Here is a 22,644-nt window from a genome sequence, read left to right as displayed (position 1 = left end):
CTGATGGTGGTCCAACTTTAATGGGAAAACCTACTGCTGGTTTCCTTGCGTTCTGGGCTCTGACAGCAAGCCTGGTTATGGTATGGTTGTATGGATCTGCCTGACACTTCTGATGGACTTTTAAATGAGCTTCTGCGCAGGTTCTATATTCTCTGGTCCAGACTGAGGAGGAGGTTCTTTACGTAAACGCGGATCCTCGTCCATATTGGACTCCTGAAATGTAATATGCCTTTATCTGCTCGATCTATCTATTAGTCCTTGGAAGCTGTTAGTTCCTGCTCGCACGAGATGGATGAAGGAAATCAATCGAGTCCGGTAGATCATAGAACGTTTTATACCCATAAAAACGTGGTTCTGGCGATTCCTGATCGTAACTGGACTGCAGCTGCTGAAGACAGGAAATGGGATTTATTTGTTATTTATATTTAGTTTCCTATTATTGTTTATTTAACTGAGTTTAGCAGCAATATCCAAGGCGGTTCAGGTTCTACTGCACCTGTAACAAAATAACAAGGAGAACAAATTTAAGTGTAATATTTTCTAAATTAAATTTAGCTTTTTCATTTACAGAGATTTTATCAGTTTTGCTATTACACAATAAAAACTTTAAAAAAAAAGTTTAACTTAACCGTTTGAAAATCCCTAAAAACATACAGAACGCAGACCAGACACAAGGTACTTCACATCAGATTCTGACTCTGAGACCGCCGGTACTGATCCGGTATGGTTCCTGTGACCCGGTAACTGCCCGGTACGGTTTCCCTGTGACCCGGTTATGCTCGACGGTGACGGTTCCATGTTGACGCGGTAAGCTGACCCGGTAACGGTCCTGGTTGTCGTGTGTTGACCCGGCTTGGTCCAGCTCAGTCTCTCTGGAGGTCTTTGCTGCTCTGAAGGGTGGATCCAATGTTCTGATTTATCTAGAACTGAAGATAGAATTCTGTAAATCCTCCTTCTGTTTGGTCTCAGCCTGAGGTTTGGTCAGTCCAGGTCCGACCCTCTTTTCTCTGGTTCCCCTCTGATGGTTCTCCTTCTACTCTGAACCTCGATTCCTGACTTCGATCCTGTTAGAAGTGTTGCTGTTTTGTGTGTCTTTGTGTGTTCTCAGTTTCGTGTTTTGTTTGTATGATTATTGACGACAACACACCAACAGGAGGGGAGGGGGGAGGAGGAGAGACTGAATCCAAATCATCAATATTCACATTCAGTACCTTCTGGAGCTAACAGGAGTCTTGGCAGAGAAACACACTCAGTCACACACACGGACACTGATAAACCCACTGTTAACACAGGCAGACAGGAACAGCCCCCAGGTAACCCTTCCAGGTGTTGTCCTGGTTTGAAATCGCGAGTCCGTTGTGAACTTCGTTGATCAACAGATGAATTAATATCTGAATTATTTATTGTCATTTTTTATGTTTCTAAATTTTTAACAGGTATATTTTAATCAATTTTGATCCTGTTTTATTTTTTTTCATGGATTTATTTTTAAAAATTCTGTTCCTCATTCAATTTTACTGTATGATTAAGTGTTTATATTTTTAAGAATATAATTTAATATTTTCAAAATATTACCAGTAATATTTAAATATTTTTCTGACATTTTTGCGTACATTTGTTTTATGATTTATTTGTCCATTTCCTCTAGTTTTTTTATTAGATTATTATTGTTTGTTGTTGTTATTATTATTATTGTTATTATTATTTGTGAGAGGTTTTTCCTGTAACCGGGGATTTCCTATTTTTAATGTCCTGGTTTTTATTTCTCAACTCTACAATAAATCAAAGAATAAGAAAAGACACACGAAAGAAAGAAGAAGTTTCATCTATAATAGAATGAGGGAGAGAGTGTGTATGTTGTGTTTGTTGTTGTGTTATTTTCAGCGGTGTCTGACCTGCTTTGATCATCAAGCAGCCAGAGTTGCTGCTGTTAGTGGCGTCCACTTGGTTGTGTGTGTGTGTGTGTGTTGTGTGTGTGTGTGTGTTCTGTGTGTGGTTGGTGATGGTGGTGTTGTGTATGTGTGTGTGTGTGTGTGGTGTGTGTTGGTGTGTTGTCGTGTTGTGGTGGTGTTGTGTTGTGTGTGTTGTGTGTTGTGTGTCGTGTGTGTCTGTGTGTTGTGTGTGTGTGGTGTTGTGTGTTGGTGTGTCTGTGTTGTTCTGTGTCTGTCGTGTTGCTGTGTTGCTGTGTGCTGTGTCTGTGTGTGTGGTGTGTGTGTGTGTGTGTGTGTGTTTCATTTCAGAGCTAAAGTCCTGTACTTGGACTCCTGTTTCTGCAGCTTTCAGTTTCAGTTAGAAAATAAACATATTTAATAATATTTATTCATTTGAATTATTTTCATGTTTTTAAGGTTTTAAAGGAGCAAAACTTGGTCTCAGGACTTCAGAATAAACCGATCAATTTAAAATTTTATTTGGAAAGTTTTGATTTTCTTGAAAATCCTGCCAGATTCACTGAGTTTTAGTTTATTTAATTCTGATTATTATTTGCTGAACGGTGTTGGCTCCAGAGTGCCGTCTGTGTTTCTGGTTAGACTCAATTTCAAATGTTTATATGTCTTCATGCAAACATCGTGTCTCTGCTACGGCTCTGAGATACCAGATAGTTCAAAAAGTGTAAAATAAGTGTAAATTTTGGCAGCCGAGGTGCTAAAAGAAAAAATAAGAGTATGTAAATTAATTAAAGTTTAAAAATGTCATAACTGGTAAAAATATGAATCATTTTTAGCTCATTTAAATCCATAAAACAAGTATTTTATGGTCAGCAGTGTTACAAGAGAGGAACTAGTTATGTGACGCTATTTTTCTACTTTCTAGTTTTTATTTTGTAATTTAACAAACTAGGAAAATATTGTAAAAACAACTAAACAACAATACACCTTAAAATGAATAGCCTTATACTTACTTCCTCCTGCAGGTTGGTCTAATATTCCGGTTGATCTTTCTGGTTGGTTCTCTAGTAGATCTTCTGTTGGTTCTCTGGTTGATCTTCCTGGTGGTTTCTATGTAGATCTTCTGGTTGGTTCTCTGGTTGCATTCCTGTTGGTTCTCTGGTTGATCTTCTGGTTGGTTCTCTGGTTGATCTCTCTGTTGGTTCTCATGGTTGAATTCTTCTGGTTGGTTTCTTGGTTGATCTTCTGTTGGTTCCTGGTTGATCTTCTGGTTGGTTCTCTGTAGATCCTTCTGGTTGGTCTCTGGTTGATCTCTGGTTGGTTTCTCTAGTAGATCTTCTGGTTGTTCTCTGGTTGATCTTCTGGTTGGTTCTCTAGTAGATCTTCTGGTTGGTTCTCTTAAGATCTTCTGGTTTGGTTCTTGGTTGATCTTCCTGGTTTGGTTCTCATGTAAATCTTTGGTTGGTTCTCTAGTAGATCTTCTGGTTGGTTCTCTGGTTGATCTTCTGGTTGGTTCTTGAGCTTGTTGTCGTCCTCCATCTGATCCTTTCATTCGTGATAGGAAATCATTTCTGGAACGACATTTAGAAGAACTGGAATCAGAAAGAAGATTTAAGCGACGTTGAGATGGAGAGAAATATAAGAAGACGAGGAAGGAAGACAGAAACTGGAGGAGAGGATGAGAGAGATGTCAGAGAAAAAGGAGAAAATTAGAGGATGAAGGAAGAGGAGAGAAGAGGAAGGTGAGGAAGCTGTCAGAGTTGAAGAATCAATTCAGTTCTGTGCTGTCGGCCAGAAAGGGAAAAAAAAGAAGAGAAAGAGAGTCTAAAGGTTTACTGAGGGACAGAGAAGATGAGGAATGGAGATGGAAGGATGGAGATGGAGATGGAGAGATGGAGATGAGGGATGGAGATGGAGATGGAGGGATGGAGATGGAAGGGATGGAGATGGAGGGATGGAGATTGGAGATGAGGGATGGAGATTGGAGGATGGAGATGGAGATTGGAGGGATGGAGATGGAGGGAGGAGATGGAGAGATGGAGATGGAGAATGGAGAGATGGAGATGGAGGGATGGAGATGGAGGGATGGAGATGGAGATGAGGGATGGAGATGGAGGGATGGAATGGAGGGAGAAGGGATGGAGAATGGAGATGGAGGGATGGAGATGGAGATGGAAATGTTATTAAAATACAGATTTTTGTTGCGACTTTTTTATTTTTTACTGTTAGTGTTAAAAAACATAAATTCCATACTCTTTCTAGTTCTGTAATTGAAGAAAATGAATCCAAACTAATATTTTATTTTTACCATTTTTACAACTTTTTAAACCATTCATTTCCCAGCGATTTTAAACGATTCTTTCTTGGCACTTTGCTGCCAACATAACAATAATATCAGTTTTTTTAAAAGAGTTTTTTTTCCCAGTTTGATCTAATTTACAACTAAATTAATACTTTTTTTTAGACTGTGATTGAAGAAAATGATTCAAAACTATATATTTAATTATTTCACCATTTCTACAGTTTTGAACATTTCAGTATGCCTTTTTAACATTTTTTTTTTCTGGCACCTTGCTGCCTAGATATAAATAGTAGTTTTTTTGTTTTGTTGGTTTTTTTGTTTTTAACGAAAAAAATTTTCAGTGCAGGTGAGAAATTAAGAATGAGAGAAAAAAAATAAGAGAAGATAATTCAGAAAAGGGAGGTAGGGAAGAATAAATGAGGAGGAAACAAATGAATAAACGAGAGGAGAAATGAAAAGAAAAAATAGGAGAGAGAAGTAAAAAATGAGATAAAAGTGAACGAAAAAGGAGAGAAAATGAAGGAGACAATAGAAACAGAAAGGAGGAGACTGAAGAGAGGAAGGAGGAATGAAATAGAACGAGGATGAGGGAGTGAGATGACAGGAGGAGGGTGGAAGGAGGGATGACTGAGGAGGAGGGAAGGAGGGATGATGATGTGCATTGGAGGGATGATGAAGGAAGAAGAAGGAGGGATGATGAGGAAGAAGGAGGAGGGATAGAGGAAGGAAGAAGGAGGATGATGAGGAGGAGAGGAGGGGATGTGAGGAAGAGGATAAGGGGAGGATGGGATGATGATGAGGAGGAAGGAGGTGAAGGTCATTAAGTTTCCTGAGCAGCTGCCTCTCCTCCTTCTCCTCCTCTTGCTCCCTCTTTCATCATCCCCCTCTGAACCTCAGCATCTGGGATCTGCCGTCCTCCATCCATCAGCCGTGATCTCTGTTAGTCCATCCATCCTGTTCTCCCGCTCTGATTACCAGGACCAGGACCAGAATCAGGATCAGGACAGTTTAGTGTTTTATACCCGACATCCACCCCGTTTCCCATCCATCACCGTCCTCCTGTTATCCATCCATACTGCTCAGGGATCCGGTTTCCTGGACCAGGGCTAGAACCCGAACCAGACCTAGACCAGGAGCAGGAGCAGAACCAGGACTGGAACCAGACCAGAACTAGAACCAGGACCAGGGTGGAACCAAGAACTAGAACCAGACCTAGACCAGGAGACAGAACTAGAACCAGGACCAGGACTGGAACCAGGAGAGTTTAGTTAATAGTTTAGGTGTTCAAAATACAGTTTTGGGTTCATAAAACCTGACATCCACCCCGTCCTCCTCCTGCTGCCTCCAGGTTACCTGTTACATGAAGTTCTAGTCCCTGCTGTAGATCTGGACTAACTGAGGTTCTAGTCTAGTAGATCTGGACTAACTGGGTTCTAGTCTAGTAGTGTAGACTAACTGAGTTTAGTCTAGTACATCTGAGTAACTGAGGTCTGTCCCTGCTGTAGATCTGGACTAACTGAAGGTTCCTAGTCTAGTAGTATGTAGAGTAACTGAGGTTCTAGTCTAGTAATTCTGCTAACTGACGTTCTAGTTCTAGTAGCTGTAGACTAACTGAAGTTCTAGTCTGAAGATCTGATCTAACTGAGGTCTAGTCTAGTAGCTGTAGACTAACTGAGGTTCTAGTCTAGTACATCTGACTAACTGAGGTTCTAGTCTATAGCTGTAGACTAACTGAGTTTCTAGTCTAGTAATTCTGAACAACTGAGGTTCTAGTCTAGTATGCTGTAGATAACTAGGTTCTAGTCTAGTAGCATCTGGACTAACTGAGGTTCTAGTCTGTAGTGTAGACTAACTGAGGTTCTAGTCCTAGTAGATCGAACTAACTGAGTCTAGCTACGTAGCTGTAGACTAACTGAGTTCTATACTAGTAATCGGACTAACTGAGTTCTGTCTAGTAGATGTAGACTAACTGAAGAGGAATCTGGGTGATTCATGAAATCCAGATTTCCTGCGTCTCTCCGTCTATTTTCTGATCCAGACTCATTCCTGCTTCAGTTTTTCTTCACTCTAATCAGTTTTCCAGCGTTTTCACCTCAAAAGTCTCCGTTTAGTTTCTATCTGCTCTGATCCTCTGAATAAGCTGCAGGTTTGATTTTAGTTTATTCTCATTGATGTTTATACTCAGATATTGTTTTCTTTGAAGAACTACAACTTCAGTTTTTCGAGAATTAATCTCATCTTAAAATTGAGTTTATTTGACTTATATTGTGATTCAGATTATCAGAGAAGTTTGTGCTCCTCAGTTGACGGATTAAGAATCTTTTTCGTACATTTAAACTCCTGCAGTTCATCCTGAAGTCTTTCTTTGGTTGTAGTGGTCTAGAACTGAGAAACAATCTGAATTTATTTGACTTTTCTTGTTCCTGAACTCTTCAGGAGTGTTCTACATGAATTTAACAGACTCTAGTTCATATTTCTAACTTTAACCTGACAGAGCAGCTTCAGGTTGTCCATCAGAAGAAGCTGAACTCTGACTTCTGACTGATCCTCCAGCATTAATCACTCTCCGTTAACGAACCTTTTCCTTCTGCTTGTTGTGTTTTTATTAATGCTGCAGTAATTTGCCGCCTGCATCCGTACACGTCCCGTCGCGTTATTAATCCGTGTTCCTATTCATCTTTAGTAATTAATACTCTCAGCTCATATCCATAAAAATCACATTATTACCCCATAATGTTCATTATCATATTCGTCACATGAGCTGGCCTTAATTGTTGCGCATTAATGAATGAAAGTTTCCTCCGGAGCAGATAACCACCACGTGAAATGAAACCAACGGATGTCTGGAAGCTAAAAGACGCCATAAATATTCAGAGAACAAATGGTGGCAGGAATTTAAATATATATGTGTGTGTTTGACTAAAGAGGGATTTAATTAGAGACGCGTAATTATTCAGCGTAAATATAGTTAATAATTTAATGAACAAAGTATGAACCTAAATATATGCTTGTACAGGCAGGATGTTATGGAAACATAGTGGAGAAGAGGGGACTTTTATCTGGAACAAATGAAGAAAAAACACGTTAAACAGGAATAATATGCGATGATAAACTCAGTAATGAAGCTTGTCTGTGAAAATAAAATGAGACGAGATAAGACAAAGAAATGTGACCGAAAAGCAAAATAACAAAGAAAATTAGAAGAAAAATACCAATATAGTCTCCCATAAACAATTAATTTAGTTTATAATATATATTATATAAAATAATTGGACATATTTTGTATAATAAGAAATTAAATAATGTAATCGTAAATATTGTTATTTTTCAAAAGACAACATATGTAAAATAATTGATTTAAATATTATAAATATATTTATAGTATAGTTCATATGTTCTAAATATGTTTAGAATAATAAAAATACTACTACTAATAAATATATTATGACTTTATATCATATATATATATAAACATCAAATAATTGTACATATTATGTATAATTCTAAATAAAAATATTCAATTGTAATTAATGTATTTATTTTTTAAAAAGACGATGTGTGTAAATCTAACAGTTATAAGTTTTAGTGTATTTTATATCTTATGTCTTCGTTCTACTTGTTGTTAAAGTCAATATTTGTCGTTTTCTTCTTCCTCTGATCCTCTGGTTTTAATTCACAGAAGATGTTCTGAACTCATAAATGACACGTGACTTTATATAGTTATATGTTATGTTTCTGTGGATTATTTCTGCATTTTGTTTGGTTTAGTCCACCTTAAAAACCTCAGATCTGTGATTCACAAACTGCTGTTATTAAAAGTTTAACTCCAGTTTTAGTCCATCACTTTGAGTCCTTCTGCTGGTTTTCTTTCTGTTCTGGTTCATTCTGCGTCTGTCGGTCAGTTTGAATCTATTTCTGCTCATTTAGAGTCTCGTTGGCAGTTTGTCTCTGTCATCATTAAGCGTCTCGTATTTCTTGATTTTTTTATTTGTACGTCTAGTTTTTAAGCCACGCTGCATCAAACTTTAATGTAGTTCATTTTAATCACATGATCAGTTCAAGAACCATCAGAAAGTTAAACTTAGTCGCAGCACATGTATTAGGAATAAAAAGGCTACATAAATGTGGCTATGAATGATATATGAACAAATGGCTCAACCTGTCCTTTATTTTGTAAATTTAAACACATATTTATTGAAAACTGCCATTTAAAGGTGAAAGTTTAAATCAACAAATGTTGCCATTAAGTTTCCCAGTTTATTGCTTACATTTTTATGACACAATTTGTGAATTTTTTAATTTAAATATGCAAATATTGTATTATATCTGTAAAAAAAAAGCCTGAACTTTCATTAAAAACTTTCTAGAGCAAAAATCTGAACGTCCAATAAAACCAGCTTCAAAAAAAAGAAAAAGTTAAACATTCATGGATAGTTTCTGGATTTACAGTTTCTGGCTGATTAATGACGTCATTTAGGAATTTAGGCTCCTCCTCCTTCTTCTTTTAAACCTGAACATAAACTCTGTCTGTGGTTTAAAAGTTTTAACAGGTCAATGTATTTACTGTTAAAATAAATCAGACAAACAGTCACTGATTCAGACTCAATCAAAGAACAGATCAGTACAAACACAACAAACATAACAACAAACACAACAAACACACAACAACAAACACAACAAACACACAACAACAAACACAACAAACACAACAACAAACACAAAACAACAAACACAACAAACACAACAACAAAAACAAACACACAACAACAAACACAACAAACACAACAACAAACAACAACAAACACAACAACAAACAACAACAAATACACAACACACACAAAACAAACATACAACAAACACAAAACAAACATACAACAAGCACAACAACAAACACAACAAACACACAACAAACACAACAAACACACAACAAACACACAACTAAACATCTCAGCAGCTTTTAATCTGTCATTCTTGGATTTCTTTCATCTCATTGTTATGATCAGTGTGAGGCTGTTTCACTTCCTTCTACCTGTCTGTTCTCTGAATGTTGTTTCTTAGTTTTCACCATAATTTATCTATTTTATTCACTTTTATTCACTTTTATTCTCTTTTATTCTGTTTTATTTTATTTTCCTTTCTTTCTTTTCTTTTCTTTTCTTTTCTTTTCTTTTATTCTCTTTTATTTTCTTTTATTTTCTCTTCCTGTTCCTGTACTTCCTGTACTTTATCTCCAGCTTCTCTCCTCCTCTGTTCTCTCAGTCGGTAGATTGGTTTTGGCATCAGTCCTCTGATCAGTGATCTCTCTCACACACACACACACACACACACACACACACACACACACACACACACACACACACACACACACACACACACACACACACACACACACAGTGAGCGGTGGTGTCATCGCCATGGCGATGTCAGCAGGCGGGGCTTAATCCAAAGTGACACTTGTTCTCTGCCTTCCTTTCCCATCGCCATGGAAGCAATTACCCTCCTCCTGAAGGGCCTTTTGTCTGTGTGTGTGTGTGTGTGTGTGTGTGTGTTTGACGGGGTGGAACCTGGGCTTCGGGTCACCTGATTGGCTGAATTGAAAGACGAGAGGAACAAGAGAACAGAACAGAGGACGGAGGAACGCTGAGATGAAAGAAGAGAAGGAGCTCTGTTCCTCTCCTTCTCCGTCTTCTCCTCTTTTTCTTCTAATATTTTTCTTCTTTTTTATTTTCTTTCTTCTTCTTTTCCTTTATCTTCTTCCTCCTCTTCTTCTTTTCTCTTCTGCTTCTTCTTCCTGGTCTTCTCCTTTTTCTTCTGTTTTTATTCTCCATCCATCCCTCTCTCCATGTCCTCTCCATAGAGACGTCTTCCCTCCAGGTTTCACTGACTGATCTTCACACTGATTCCTTCACAGTTTGTAAAACATGGACAGTTTGGTGGTTCTTTACCGTGTAATTTAATACTCTCTGTCTTTCTACTGAATTCTTCGAGTCTCTTCACAGTGTTTAATTTATTTAAATATGAGATTGTGTTATGAACCTAAACGTGTTGGGTCTGTACATCATGTGTGTTCTGTGTTCTGGACCTTAGCGTGTTGGGTCTGTATGTCATGTGTGTTCCGTGTTCTGGACCTTAGCATGTTGTGTCTTTAGATCATGTGTGTTCCATGTTCTGGACCTTAGCATGTTGTGTCTTTACATCATGTGTGTTCCGTGTTCTGGACCTTAGCGTGTTGGGTCTGTATGTCATGTGTGTTCCATGTTCTGGACCTTAGCGTGTTGTGTCTTTACATCATGTGTGTTCCGTGTTCTGGACCTTAGCGTGTTGTGTCTTTACATCATGTGTGTTCCGTGTTCTGGACCTTAGCGTGTTGTGTCTTTACATTGTGTGTTCCGTGTTCTGGACCTTAGCGTGTTGGGTCTGTATGTCATGTGTGTTCCGTGTTCGGGACCTTAGCGTGTTGTGTCTTTACATCATGTGTGTTCCATGTTCTGGACCTTAGCGTGTTGGGTCTGTACATCATGTGTGTTCCATGTTCTGGACCTTAGCATGTTGTGTCTTTAGATCATGTGTGTTCCATGTTCTGGACCTTAGCATGTTGTGTCTTTACATCATGTGTGTTCCATGTTCTGGACCTTAGCGTGTTGTGTCTTTACATCATGTGTGTTCTGTGTTCTGGACCTTAGCGTGTTGGGTCTGTATGTCATGTGTGTTCCATGTTCTGGACCTTAGCATGTTGTGTCTTTACATCATGTGTGTTCCATGTTCTGGACCTTAGCATGTTGGGTCTGTATGTCATGTGTATTCCATGTTCTGGACCTTAGCATGTTGTGTCTTTACATCATGTGTGTTCCGTGTTCTGGACCTTAGCGTGTTGTGTCTTTACATCATGTGTGTTCCATGTTCTGGACCTTAGCATGTTGGGTCTGTATGTCATGTGTATTCCATGTTCTGGACCTTAGCATGTTGTGTCTTTACATCATGTGTGTTCCGTGTTCTGGACCTTAGCATGTTGTGTCTTTAGATCATGTGTGTTCCATGTTCTGGACCTTAGCATGTTGTGTCTTTACATCATGTGTGTTCCATGTTCTGGACCTTAGCGTGTTGTGTCTTTACATCATGTGTGTTCCATGTTCTGGACCTTAGCATGTTGGGTCTGTATGTCATGTGTATTCCATGTTCTGGACCTTAGCATGTTGTGTCTTTACATCATGTGTGTTCCGTGTTCTGGACCTTAGCGTGTTGTGTCTTTACATCATGTGTGTTCCATGTTCTGGACCTTAGCATGTTGGGTCTGTATGTCATGTGTATTCCATGTTCTGGACCTTAGCATGTTGTGTCTTTACATCATGTGTGTTCCGTGTTCTGGACCTTAGCATGTTGTGTCTTTAGATCATGTGTGTTCCATGTTCTGGACCTTAGCATGTTGTGTCTTTACATCATGTGTGTTCCATGTTCTGGACCTTAGCGTGTTGTGTCTTTACATCATGTGTGTTCTGTGTTCTGGACCTTAGCGTGTTGGGTCTGTATGTCATGTGTGTTCCATGTTCTGGACCTTAGCATGTTGTGTCTTTACATCATGTGTGTTCCATGTTCTGGACCTTAGCATGTTGGGTCTGTATGTCATGTGTATTCCATGTTCTGGACCTTAGCATGTTGTGTCTTTACATCATGTGTGTTCCGTGTTCTGGACCTTAGCGTGTTGTGTCTTTACATCATGTGTGTTCCATGTTCTGGACCTTAGCATGTTGGGTCTGTATGTCATGTGTATTCCATGTTCTGGACCTTAGCATGTTGTGTCTTTACATCATGTGTGTTCCGTGTTCTGGACCTTAGCGTGTTGTGTCTTTACATCATGTGTGTTCTGTGTTCTGGACCTTAGCGTGTTGTGTCTTTACATCATGTGTGTTCCATGTTCTGGGCATTAGAGTGTTGTGTCTGTGTGTGTCCAGTAGATTAGCATCAGGCTGCGTGTTGTGTGTCTACATGCGTGTGATGTTTATCGGTGGTCAGGACCTGAAAGCTTCAGATTTCCCCGTCGGCCGCCTCTTATCTGCCGCCTTCATCTCCGTCTGCATATTGCTGCTGTTTCTCTTTATCTCATCGGAGACGCTGCTGCAGGATTTTACTTTAGAATCTGAAATATTCCTGCTCTCAGCCGGCCTCAGTGGACGCCTCGGCTGATTATGTAAACAGATATCTGGAAACAACGGTAGACTCACCGCTTTATTCTCAGACACGGAGCAGCAGAAATTGATTTCTGTTCAACGTAAATCAGCAGCATTTAGTCTCTGAGGAGCTGCAGGACGATGGAACCTTTCAGGATGACCGAGCTTCTCAGAGGTTCTGGTTGGAAAAAAAATGGATTGATGGAAGCCGTGGTTTCATCTCAGCATCATGTAGGACGTCTGACCAGCTGCTGGTGATGATGGTGTTCAGAGTTTATGTTTATGTCTGGCTGGAAGAAGCTGCTCTGATTTAAGAAGAACTAAAGCTTCAGGATGCGTCAGTGTTTGTGAAATTCTCCAGCTGTTCTCAGAGGTTCCTGTGGTTCTCAAAGGTTCCTGTGGTTCTCAAAGGTTCCTGTGGTTCTCAGAGGTTCCTGTGGTTCTCAAAGGTTCCTGTGGTTCTCAGAGGTTCCTGTGGTTCTCAAAGGTTCCTGTTGTTCTCAAAGGTTCCTGTGGTTCTCAGAGGTTCCTGTGGTTCTCAGAGGTTCCTGTGGTTCTCAAAGGTTCCTGTTGTTCTCAAAGGTTCCTGTGGTTCTCAGAGGTTCCTGTTGTTCTCAGAGGTTCCTGTGGTTCTCAGAGGTTCCTGTGGTTCTCAGAGGTTCCTGTGGTTCTCAAAGCTTCCTGTGGTTCTCAGAGGTTCCTGTTGTTCTCAGAGGTTCCTGTGGTTCTCAAAGGTTCCTGTGGTTCTCAAAGGTTCCTGTGGTTCTCAAAGGTTCCTGTGGTTCTCAGAGGTTCCTGTGGTTCTCAAAGGTTCCTGTTGTTCTCAAAGGTTCCTGTGGTTCTCAGAGGTTCCTGTTGTTCTCAGAGGTTCCTGTGGTTCTCAGAGGTTCCTGTGGTTCTCAGAGGTTCCTGTGGTTCTCAAAGCTTCCTGTGGTTCTCAGAGGTTCCTGTTGTTCTCAGAGGTTCCTGTGGTTCTCAAAGGTTCCTGTGGTTCTCAGAGGTTCCTGTGGTTCTCAAATGTTCCTGTGGTTCTCAAATGTTCCTGTTGTTCTCAAAGGTTCCTGTTGTTCTCAAAGGTTCCTGTGGTTCTCAGAGGTTCCTGTGGTTCTCAGAGGTTCCTGTAGTTCTCAGAGGTTCCTGTGGTTCTCAAAGGTTCCTGTGGTTCTCAAAGGTTGCTGTGGTTCTCAAAGGTTCCTGTTGTTCTCAAAGGTTCCTGTTGTACAGATCCTGCCTCCATCAGGGCTTCCTAACTGACCTGCTGTGGGTTTTTATTTCTGTGGTTCTCCTGAAGATATTTGTGGTTTTTCTCTGTTGGTTGAATGAAATCTCTGAGTTTAGGTGAGAGAAGACTGAAAACCGTGAAGCTGTTGGAATTCTGTTGGTTCTCAGATTGACAGAAATGTTTTGGTGCCAAACCAGCGTTACTGCTGCATGTTGTCATGTTCTGCTAGCGGCAGGAGGCTAATGGCTAACAGCTAATCTGGAGAAATAAAGTTGACTTCCTAAGAAGAGCTGTACATGTAGATGACTAAAAAAGTCTCCTGAATATAAATAATAAATGAAGCTCCTCATACAATAATAGATGAAGACGGCGGGCATCAGGTGGATTTTATTCTTAAAATCAGGCAACATTTTCTTGAAAAAAAAAAGATTCTGTCGTAAACATCTGATTTTTAATGGAATATCTCCATAGGGGTACAGAGGAACATTTCCTGTGTTCTAATGCTACATTGTGTTCGCTAATGGTGTTGAAAGGCTCATTGATGAGTAGAAAACCCTTGTGCAGTTATGTTAGCACATGGAGAAAAGTGGGAGTTTAATGGATGAAGCTAAACTTTAGAGCGATGGTGTAGATATCATAAATGAATCTCCTCCAATGATGACAGCAGATGAAGATGTCGTGCATCAGAGACTTTTTATTTGTCCAATCAGGAAACATTTTCTGTAGACTTTTATTAAAGATTCTGTTGTGGTTTCGACCATATTTTATCTGGTCTGAGATCTGATTCAGAAACCTTAAAGCAGCAGCTGATTCTGACCTCAGACTCTCAGTGAATCTTCGTCTGTCTCATGACTGATGGCGTCTTCCACCTCCGATTGACCTGGAAGTTAAACCTGCCACCTTCCCAGCATGCACCCTGCTCTTTAACACACACACACACACACAGTAACACACACACCTCCTCCTGTGGCTGAAAGCTCTTTAAAAAGCCATCGACCCACCTCGCTGAACTTTACGACACACACACACCGACAAGCTCTTTAAAACACCATCAAGTCACCCGGCTGAACTTTACGACACGCTTTCATTCCGTGTTTATTCGCAGCAACGCTCGCGCTCACACGTGCACGGCGTTTACCTGCCGAGGCGCTACATGATGAATCCGTCTGTTTGAGTCAAGGTCAAACACGCCCGCCGGCCGCAGACAGACATGAAGACGTATTTGTCGTCCGTCAGCGTAATGCTCTCCAAGTTTGCGGAACAAATAAATTCCGTCTGCCGGTCTGCTCTGCCGGCAGCCTCGCAGACAGCAGGACCGGCAGAAAACACCGAGAACACCGTCCAAATACGCATTCTTATGAATAATAACTACAGCTGGAGGTCCAACAGACACGGAGATCCTCTGGAATCAGTATTCTGTCATCAGATTATTAAACCAACACGTCTGCTGTTTGGAATATTTTAAATCTAATCTAGACTGCACAAATAGTCTTCTAAGGAATAAAAAGCAATAACCCTGAGTGGAGTTTATTTACTGGATGAATCGATCAGTCGATCCTGTTTGGTCAGAAAATGGTAAAACATGTTGAGAATTTCGGCTGTTTTCATGAACAGATTCCTGAACATCCTGCTGTTAAACGTTACATTCAGTATTCAGGACGGACCGCTCCACTCTCTGTACTCGTCTTCATTTGTTTTAAAGCTTTCTGAAGCTTCAGATTAATAATCTAAAATCTAACTGGATGAATAAATGAAGCTTTAATGTGGAAGGAGCTGCCCAGCACTAATTAATTCATTTAAAATGAGCTCCAGATGCAGCATTAATGTGATAAATACCTTAATTCATCAATACATTTAATTTAATAACAAATGTGACTAGAAATGAGACGTTCTGCATGACAAATACTTTGACTTTTGGCACTTTAAGTATATTTTGATGATAGTACTTTTACTTGTCACGTGCAAATAAACCCAAGGGCAAATTATTCATGTAAATAACATAAGAAAAGATAATAATAAGCGGGATTGTAATGCATAAAGGGGCAAAAATGTGAATATTAGTGCACAAAGTAGGTATAAGCCTTAATAATAACACATAAGATTATCAAAAAATCTTAATATTAATGCACAAAAATGCCAAATAAATGGATCTTTATGCACAGGCGCATAAAAATAACAGGAATGAGTGTAAATAACCTCAATATTAATCCACAAAAACATCTACAACCTCAATACTAATGTGCCAACCAGCCAAACACCCGATCAAAGCAAAAAGAACTGAAGAAAGATGTAAATAACCTGGATACCAAGTGTGTGAAACCTAAATATTAATGTACAAATGCATCAATAAGCTGGACTTCAGCGCACAAAGGTGTCAAAAACCCAAATACTAACATATAAAACTATAAAAACTTTGATATTAATGTATGAAAATATAAAAGGATCTTTATGCACCAAATTATGAATAACCGGAAAATTAATGCACAAAAGTGTCAATAATTTGGATTTTACTGAACCGAGGCTTCAAAAACACGGATCAATACATAAAAATAACAGAATAAAGTGTAAATAACATCAACATTAATGCAAAAAACCGTCAAAAACCTCGACACTGACGCACCACTCATGTAAATGTTCTTAACTCTGTGTTCTCAGTGTTCTTGTGTTCTTCTTATTTATAACCTCACCTCTTTTATTCAGAGTTGTGTTTTCTTGCTTTTCTTACGTCACTTTGCTGCTATTACATTAAAAATTAGTATAAAATGAAATTAAGCCAAATTAAATATAATAAAGGTAAGAAAAAATGAAAATGTTTAAGTTTTACTGTAAAATACGGAATGGATCCATTTTTAACAATAAAATCAACAGTATCAATAAATTAATTTTTATTTCCTTTTGTTCATTTCATGGATGTAGAAAATGTTTTACCGTGATTTAACCGATGCGACTGCAGAATTTTACCCTAATTTTTTACAGTGTTTGCAATTTCTGTATTTTAAAATATATGTAAAAAAAACATTTTCATTTTTCAGGTTTATTTCACTTTTGATCAGTTTCTTGTCGTATTTAAGATATAAATCAATACAAATGATTAAAACCTGTGGTAGAAGGGTTAGATTGATGTAAAGCAAATAAAAATACAGTCTGTAGAAATGTCAGAACAGCGGTAGGTCTGTAAGCGACAGAAAAGCTTCAGACTTTGAGAGGAAATCAGTGAAACGCAGCTTTAAGAAGCTGAAGAAGCACCGCAGCGGACTCGCCTCCATTTTCTGTTTGTTCTGGCTGATAAATAAATGACAAACGGTATGAAAATGATAGTGTTGGCCAGATGACAGCCATTTTTCATGTGCAGCCCTAAACAACTCCTCCTCCTCTAAAGTGTCCCTCCATCATCCTCCTCTTTACATCCTCCAACACTCGGCCAGAATTAATCACCTGTCTGCTGCTCAATGCGTGTGTGTTACAGTGTGTGTGTGTGTGTGTGTGTTACAGTGTGTGTGTGTGTGTGTGTTACAGTGTGTGTGTGTTACAGTGTGTGTGTGTGTGTGTGTTACAGTGTGTGTGTGTGTGTGTGTGTGTGTGTGTGTGTGTTACAGTGTGTGTGTGTGTGTGTGTGTGTGTGTGTGTGTGTGTGTGTGGCCGGCAGGAAGCCCACAGAGGTTTTTAGCAGCTGATTTATTGCCGAGTTAATTCATAACGGCGTCCGATGATGATGAGAGGCCGCGGGAAAGTCTGCTCGTCACCGCCGCTGCTGAAGGCTGAGAATAAACAGAGCAGCTCTTTGATATAAAGTAATAGAGTGGAAAGAGACGCAGAAACAAAGTCCTGGAAGGAAGACGACCAGATTTCACTCAGCAAAGAGTCTGCTGGAGGGTTAAACGCCGGCTTGAACCTGGAGCTTTCCAATGACTCCTGGAACTCTGAATTTATCAGGAAACACCTGAATCTTTGTCACTAAAACAATTATGTTTATGTTGTCATAGATTTATTCAAGGTTACATTTGTCCGTTTCCACCTCAGTTCAGTTCTTCTGGGTTCATTCTTCTAACCCTATGTCTGCCATCAAGCATGGAGGTGGCGGTATCATTGTACCATCAATTTAACTGACATAATTCCAGTCACTATGGATGATTCTGGAGTCTATCTGGAGAAGTTTAGCGTCATTCCGGCAGTTTTTGACTCATTCTAGATGTTTTCATTCACTTTGGAATAGTTCTGCACAAATTCTGAGTGAACTTTAACAGTTTTTGTGTCAATTTGGGAAAGTTTTTAAACGTTTTGGAAAACTGTAGAGTGAATGTGAACATCTTCATCAGTCAGTTTGGACCATTTTTGAGTCAACTTTGACAGTTTTGATCAATTTGGGCAAATTTTTAAATTAATTCAGTCAGAGTGTCAGTAAATTTAGACCATTTTTCCAGCCACCTTGGACTATTTTTGAGTCGATTTAGGCAGCTTTTGAGGTAATTTGGTCAATATTTGCAGCAATTTGGGCAGGTTTTTAATCATTTTAGACCTATTTTTAGTCACTTTGGACAACTGTTGGGTGAATTGGTAGACGTCTGTTCAGTCAGGTTAGGCTGTTCATCAGACAATTTTGACAATTTTTGTATTACCTTTGTCAACTTTTGAGTGCTGATTTTGTTCTTCAGATCTTTGCTGAGCTCTGCAGACTTTCCCCCTGTAGTAAAATGATATGTCAGTCTAATGAGTGGATCTGATGGCTCTATTTAAACTGGATCAGAGTCAGCAGCTGTAGTCGATCAGAATCACTCAGGAGACGTTAAGAGGCCATGGAACTGATTAAAACTACTTTCTACATCACTAAAAACGTAAAACCGTCCAGAGTTATTGCTGCTATAGTTTCTGCTGATGTGTGAATTTGTGTCTGGTGTCTGCTGTGGACCTCATCAGTAATCAGATTACTCTGTGTTTTAGGCTGCAGGCTCTGAGGAAGGAGAAGTCTCGGGATGCAGCGAGGTCGCGGCGGGGAAAAGAGAACTTTGAGTTTTATGAACTGGCCAAGATGCTGCCGCTGCCAGGCGCCATCACCAGCCAGCTGGACAAAGCCTCCATCATCCGTCTCACCATCAGCTACCTGAAGATGAGGGACTTCGCCAACCAGGGAGACCCGCCGTGGAACCTTCGCATGGAGGGACCGCCGCCCAACACCTCCGTCAAAGGTAGGAACCAAATACAGTCACTGGTTTACCTCCACAGAGAACCTTTTAGGAGGTTTGTTCCTCGTTAGCTCTTTAAAGAACCTTAATGCTAGACAGAAGGAACAGACAATCAACCTGTTCTTCTTCCTGTTTGTGGCTTTGGTCATTTTTTAACATCCAAAGAGCTGGATGGATTTATGGGTAGATGAATTGACAGAAAAACTCAGTCAGGCCCTCAAAGACACAAATATCTGCCTTTAAATGCTCTATATTCATAAACCAGTAGATTGTTTGTTCTTTATGGGTTCTTTGATGAACCGTTGATGTTAGGAGGTGTGAGCCATCACACAACTTCTTCTTATTATTTGTTTTGGGTGGTTGTCAGGTTGTTTCTTGTCTTTTTGTTTCACTTTTAAAAAGTCAAACGCAGGACCTTAAAGACATAAATATATGCATTAAGAAACTGACAGGAAAATTCAATACATTTGTTTTATTTTCCACTTTCAGTGACATATTTATGCACCGATAAACAGATCATTGAGTTTATTCTTCATAAATCCTGTAAGGAACATTTGCTGCTGCTTCTGGTTATTCATCCTTTTCGCATTTTTTGCTTTTCTTGGCTGCTCGTTTATTCTTCTTTATCTCTGTAAAGAACCCTGGATGTTATTTGTAAAATGTCTTGTTCGTATTCTTAGATTTTTGGACTATTCTCTGCCGTCTCTTTATGTAAAATATATAAAAACTGACATTCAGGACCTTAAAGACAAAAGCGTCTGTCAGAAAAAAACTGCCATAAAAGTGTTAGATATTCATATCATCTTACACACTCTGGTGTCTTAAACCTTTATAGAATTGTTTATCTTTTCACAAAGTCAGTGCTCTGATACAGATTATTCTTTAAACCGTCACTTTTCTTTTTGTCTGTTAAACCGTTGATGCTCATTTTTGTATTTTAACAATAATTATAAAATTAGGAAATAGTTGATGTGTTTGGGAGCAGAGGTTTGGTCTCACAAGATAAATAAATGATCTCTTGTTCATATGAAGCCCGAGAAACACATTTTTCTTGTTGTATCGATGCACAAGAGAAAAAATCTGCCTTTTTAGGTTTTTAAAAATGGAGTCCAAAGTGTTGTGACCCAGATCAGCCTCTGCTCCTGGATTTACTGCTGAAAACTGAAGCAGAGCAGCATCTTCAGCCCCTCATTCAGCTTCTGTTAGAGCTTCTTCTGTTAGAGCTTCTTCTCTTTGAGCTTCTTCTCTTTGAGCTTCTTCTCTTAGAGCTTCTTCATTTAGAGCTTCTTTTAGAGCTTCTGTTAGAGCTTCTTCCATAGTTTCTCTTAGGGCTTCTGTTAGATTTTCTTCTCTCAGTGCTTCTTCAGGTTCTGTACCTCCACTCTGGGTTCTGAAGGTTCTCCAGTCATATTGGTTCTCTCTCTGGCCCTTCAAGCTGCTATCAGACAACATGGAAACGCTGCAGAAACACACACACACAGACACACACGGGCGACTAGCTTGTGCGCTAAGTGATTTTCTGTGAAGGGAACATTAAGCTTTGATGAATTTCTGCCTGGAGTACCAGAGTATACACAGCACTTGTGAATCTAAGTGGAATTTGCCTTTGAAATGGGCCCTTTGTGCGACGCACTTAGAGGAGAAGAGGAGCGTTTGCTTTTAAAAGGGACGTTTGGGCTTGTAGGAATGACCCAAAGATGAAAGCAAATTGCCTGAAATTTCTCCTGGTGTGTGTGTGTGTGAGTGTGTGTGTGTGTGTGTGTGTGTGTGTGTGTGTGTGTGTGTGTGTGTGTGTGTGTGTGTGTGTGTGTGTGTGTGTGTGTGTGTGTGTGTGTGTGTCTAACAGCCACAGTCAGATATTTACCTGCAGAGCTGTGATGTGCACAAGAGCAAAACTGTAGTTCAGTAAAAGTCATGTTTATGCGTCAGTGAGTGTGTGTGTGTATGTGTCGGTATTTTCTATGGATGTCTATACTGTGTGTGTGTGTTTGTGTGCACGTGCCGTTGCAACACAACAGCAGATGGCATCATTGTCGTCAGTGCTTTGAAGAAGTGATGCATTTTAATGAACACAACAGAAACGTATACGCAACATTAGTGGGTCTGTGTGCCGGTAGTGGAGTGTGTTTATGTATATTTGTGTCGTATATTTGCAGTAACACGGCAGTGTGTGTCGTATATTTGCAGTAGTGCAGCAGTGTGTGTCGTATATTTGCAGTAACGCAGCAGTGTGTGTCGTATATTTGCAGTAGTGCAGCAGTGTGTGTTGTATATTTGCAGTAACGCAGCAGTGTGTGTCGTATGTTTGCAGTAACGCAGCAGTGTGTGTCGTATATTTGCAGTAATGCAGCAGTGTGTGTCGTATATTTGCAGTAGTGCAGCAGTGTGTCGTATATTTGCAGTAACGCAGCAGTGTGTCGTATATTTGCAGTAACACAGCAGTGTGTGTTGTATATTTGCAGCAGTGTGTGTTGTATATTTGCAGTAACGCAGCAGTGTGTGTTGTATACTTGCAGTAGTGCAGCAGTGTGTGTCGTATATTTGCAGTAACACGGCAGTGTGTCGTATATTTGCAGTAACACGGCAGTGTGTGTTGTATATTTGCAGTAACGCAGCAGTGTGTGTCGTATATTTGCAGTAATGCAGCAGTGTGTGTCGTATATTTGCAGTAGTGCAGCAGTGTGTGTTGTATATTTGCAGTAACGCAGCAGTGTGTGTTGTATATTTGCAGTAACACGGCAGTGTGTCGTATATTTGCAGTAACACGGCAGTGTGTGTCGTATATTTGCAGTAGTGCAGCAGTGTGTCGTATATTTGCAGTAATGCAGCAGTGTGTGTTGTATATTTGCAGTAACGCAGCAGTGTGTGTTGTATATTTGCAGTAGTGCAGCAGTGTGTGTTGTATATTTGCAGTAACACGGCAGTGTGTCGTATATTTGCAGTAACACGGCAGTGTGTGTTGTATATTTGCAGTAACGCAGCAGTGTGTGTCGTATATTTGCAGTAATGCAGCAGTGTGTGTCGTATATTTGCAGTAGTGCAGCAGTGTGTGTTGTATATTTGCAGTAACGCAGCAGTGTGTGTTGTATATTTGCAGTAGTGCAGCAGTGTGTGTTGTATATTTGCAGTAACACGGCAGTGTGTCGTATATTTGCAGTAACACGGCAGTGTGTGTTGTATATTTGCAGTAACGCAGCAGTGTGTGTCGTATATTTGCAGTAATGCAGCAGTGTGTGTCGTATATTTGCAGTAGTGCAGCAGTGTGTGTTGTATATTTGCAGTAACGCAGCAGTGTGTGTTGTATATTTGCAGTAACACGGCAGTGTGTGTCGTATATTTGCAGTAACACGGCAGTGTGTGTCGTATATTTGCCGTAACGCAGCAGTGTGTGTCGTATATTTGCAGTAGTGCAGCAGTGTGTGTTGTATATTTGCAGTAGTGCAGCAGTGTGTGTTGTATATTTGCAGTAACGCAGCAGTGTGTGTCGTATATTTGCAGTAACGCAGCAGTGTGTGTTGTATATTTGCAGTAACGCAGCAGTGTGTGTTGTATATTTGCAGTAGTGCAGCAGTGTGTGTCGTATATTTGCAGTAGTGCAGCAGTGTGTGTTGTATATTTGCAGTAACGCAGCAGTGTGTGTTGTATATTTGCAGTAACGCAGCAGTGTGTGTCGTATATTTGCAGTAACGCAGCAGTGTGTGTCATATATTTGCAGTAGTGCAGCAGTGTGTGTTGTATATTTGCAGTAACGCAGCAGTGTGTGTCGTATGTTTGCAGTAACGCAGCAGTGTGTGTCGTATATTTGCAGTAACGCAGCAGTGTGTGTTGTATATTTGCAGCAGTGTGTGTTGTATATTTGCAGTAACGCAGCAGTGTGTGTTGTATA

The 22,644-nt window shown here is 39.9% G+C and overlaps 2 protein-coding genes across 2 annotated transcripts in view; one reads left to right on the top strand and one right to left on the bottom strand.

Moving 5' to 3' along the window:
* LOC110959949 (neuronal PAS domain-containing protein 3) overlaps positions 1-22,644 on the bottom strand; it is a 394,699-nt gene that overhangs the window by 34,954 nt on the left and 337,101 nt on the right. The gene's annotated exons all lie outside the window — the stretch shown is intronic.
* Positions 18,493-22,644, top strand: part of LOC110970602 (neuronal PAS domain-containing protein 3) — a 247,038-nt gene continuing 242,886 nt past the window's right edge. Inside the window, exon 1 of the mRNA XM_051947568.1 lies at positions 18,493-18,761. Coding sequence (XP_051803528.1) covers positions 18,605-18,761 — 157 coding nt within the window. The 5' untranslated portion in view covers positions 18,493-18,604. The remainder of the gene's footprint in view (positions 18,762-22,644) is intronic.

The sequence above is a fragment of the Acanthochromis polyacanthus genome, chromosome 1, assembly GCF_021347895.1.
Source record: "Acanthochromis polyacanthus isolate Apoly-LR-REF ecotype Palm Island chromosome 1, KAUST_Apoly_ChrSc, whole genome shotgun sequence".
Classification (NCBI taxonomy): domain Eukaryota; kingdom Metazoa; phylum Chordata; class Actinopteri; family Pomacentridae; genus Acanthochromis; species Acanthochromis polyacanthus.
Note: the sequence above shows the minus strand (reverse complement) of the source record. Positions and strands in the feature narration are given on the sequence as shown.